Source organism: Neovison vison, chromosome 1 (genome assembly GCF_020171115.1).
Source record: "Neovison vison isolate M4711 chromosome 1, ASM_NN_V1, whole genome shotgun sequence".
In the NCBI taxonomy this organism is placed as follows: Eukaryota; Metazoa; Chordata; class Mammalia; order Carnivora; family Mustelidae; genus Neogale; species Neogale vison.
In genome coordinates this window covers 160,561,081-160,562,624 of record NC_058091.1, presented here as the reverse complement: position 1 = coordinate 160,562,624, position 1,544 = coordinate 160,561,081, and the positions used below count along the sequence as shown (strand labels likewise).

Genomic DNA, 1,544 nt, shown 5'->3' with positions numbered 1-1,544 from the left:
AAAAGAGTGCAGGATTCCAGGGTCCTGAGATCACGACCTGAGCGAAAAGCAACCTCTTAACAGACTGAGCCACTCTGATTATTATTACTATTTTATTTTACTTATTTTTAATTATTTTATTTTACTTTTTACAATTATTTATTTTACTATTTTAAGTTGCAGTGTCTCCTTAATAAATCTCAGTGTAATTTAAATAACAAATTAATAAGAATTTATTTTTTATACTTTATGTGTGTCTGTCTTTAAGGGACTCTAAATTAATGCCCCATGGAATATAATAACCAAACTTCTACAGATTTCTTCTTATCGGGGTTGTTTCCACCATCAAGAACTGGCTTGTTCTTCTTCATTCTCATTGTTCTCATTTTCCAAATGGCTCTTTTTGGCAACCTGTCCATGATCATCCTTATCCTTGTAGATACCCATCTCCACACACCAATGTATTTTCTACTTAGTCAGCTCTCCCTCATGGACCTAAACTTCATCTCCACTATTGTCCCCAAGATGGCTATTGATTATCTCTTTGGGAATAAGACTATTTCTTTCATTTGGTGTGGGGTTCAGAGCTTCTTCTTCTTGACTTTGGCGGGTGGAGAGGGATTACTATTGGCTTCAATGGCCTACGATCGCTATGTGGCTATTTGTTTTCCTCTCCACTACCCCATTCATATGAGTAAAAGAATATGTGCTTTGATGATAACAGGATGTTGGATAATGAGTTCAATCAACTCCTGTGCCCACACTGCATATGTCCTCAATATATCTTACTGTCGATCCAGGACCATCAACCATTTCTTCTGTGATGTTCCTGCCATGTTGACTCTGGCCTGCATGGACACCTGGGTGTATGAGTACACAGTGTTTGTGAGCACCACCCTGTTCCTTGTGTTTCCTTTCATTGGCATTGTATGTTCCTATGGCCGGGTTCTCTTTGCCATTTACCACATGCGGTCAGCAGAGGGCAGGAAGAAGGCCTATTCAACCTGCAGCACCCATCTCACTGTGGTGACTTTCTACTATGCACCCTTTGCTTACACTTATTTACGTCCAAGATCCTTCCGCTCTCCAACAGAGGACAAGGTTTTGGCTGTCTTCTACACCATCCTGACCCCCATGCTCAACCCCATCATCTACAGCCTGAGAAACAAGGAGGTGATAGGGGCCCTGAGAAGAGTTATTCAGAGGATATGCTCTGTAAAAATGTAGAGAACGTTCTCATTATTAGTCCTCTGGTCAGAAGTAGATTACTTGCACCTGGTATAGTCTTAGCAATATTATTCCAGGATTAAAGCAGGGACTAAAATAATTTAGGAGATTAAAATAATTGAGATTTGACAAAATGTATATTCTTTATCACTTTTTCTGTTTTCTTTGTGATAATTTTTCAATAAAGAAAAAGGTCATTATTTCCTCCTAACTTTTGGGCAAAAAGGTTTTGCTAATATGTAGAAGTGAAAATGGAAACAATCCAGCTTGATGGTATTATCCAGTACATTACTTTAAATATACATAGCATATATCCTTATAATAATTAAAAGAGAACA

At 38.1% G+C, this 1,544-nt stretch overlaps 1 protein-coding gene across 1 annotated transcript; it reads left to right on the top strand.

The window, feature by feature from the left end:
- Positions 1–267: 267 nt before the first annotated feature.
- LOC122900573 (olfactory receptor 2L8-like) lies at positions 268–1,206 on the top strand. Its single transcript, XM_044239328.1, has one exon. The coding sequence runs from the start codon at positions 268–270 to the stop codon at positions 1,204–1,206; it is 939 nt and encodes a 312-aa protein (XP_044095263.1).
- The last annotated feature ends 338 nt before the right edge of the window (positions 1,207–1,544 follow it).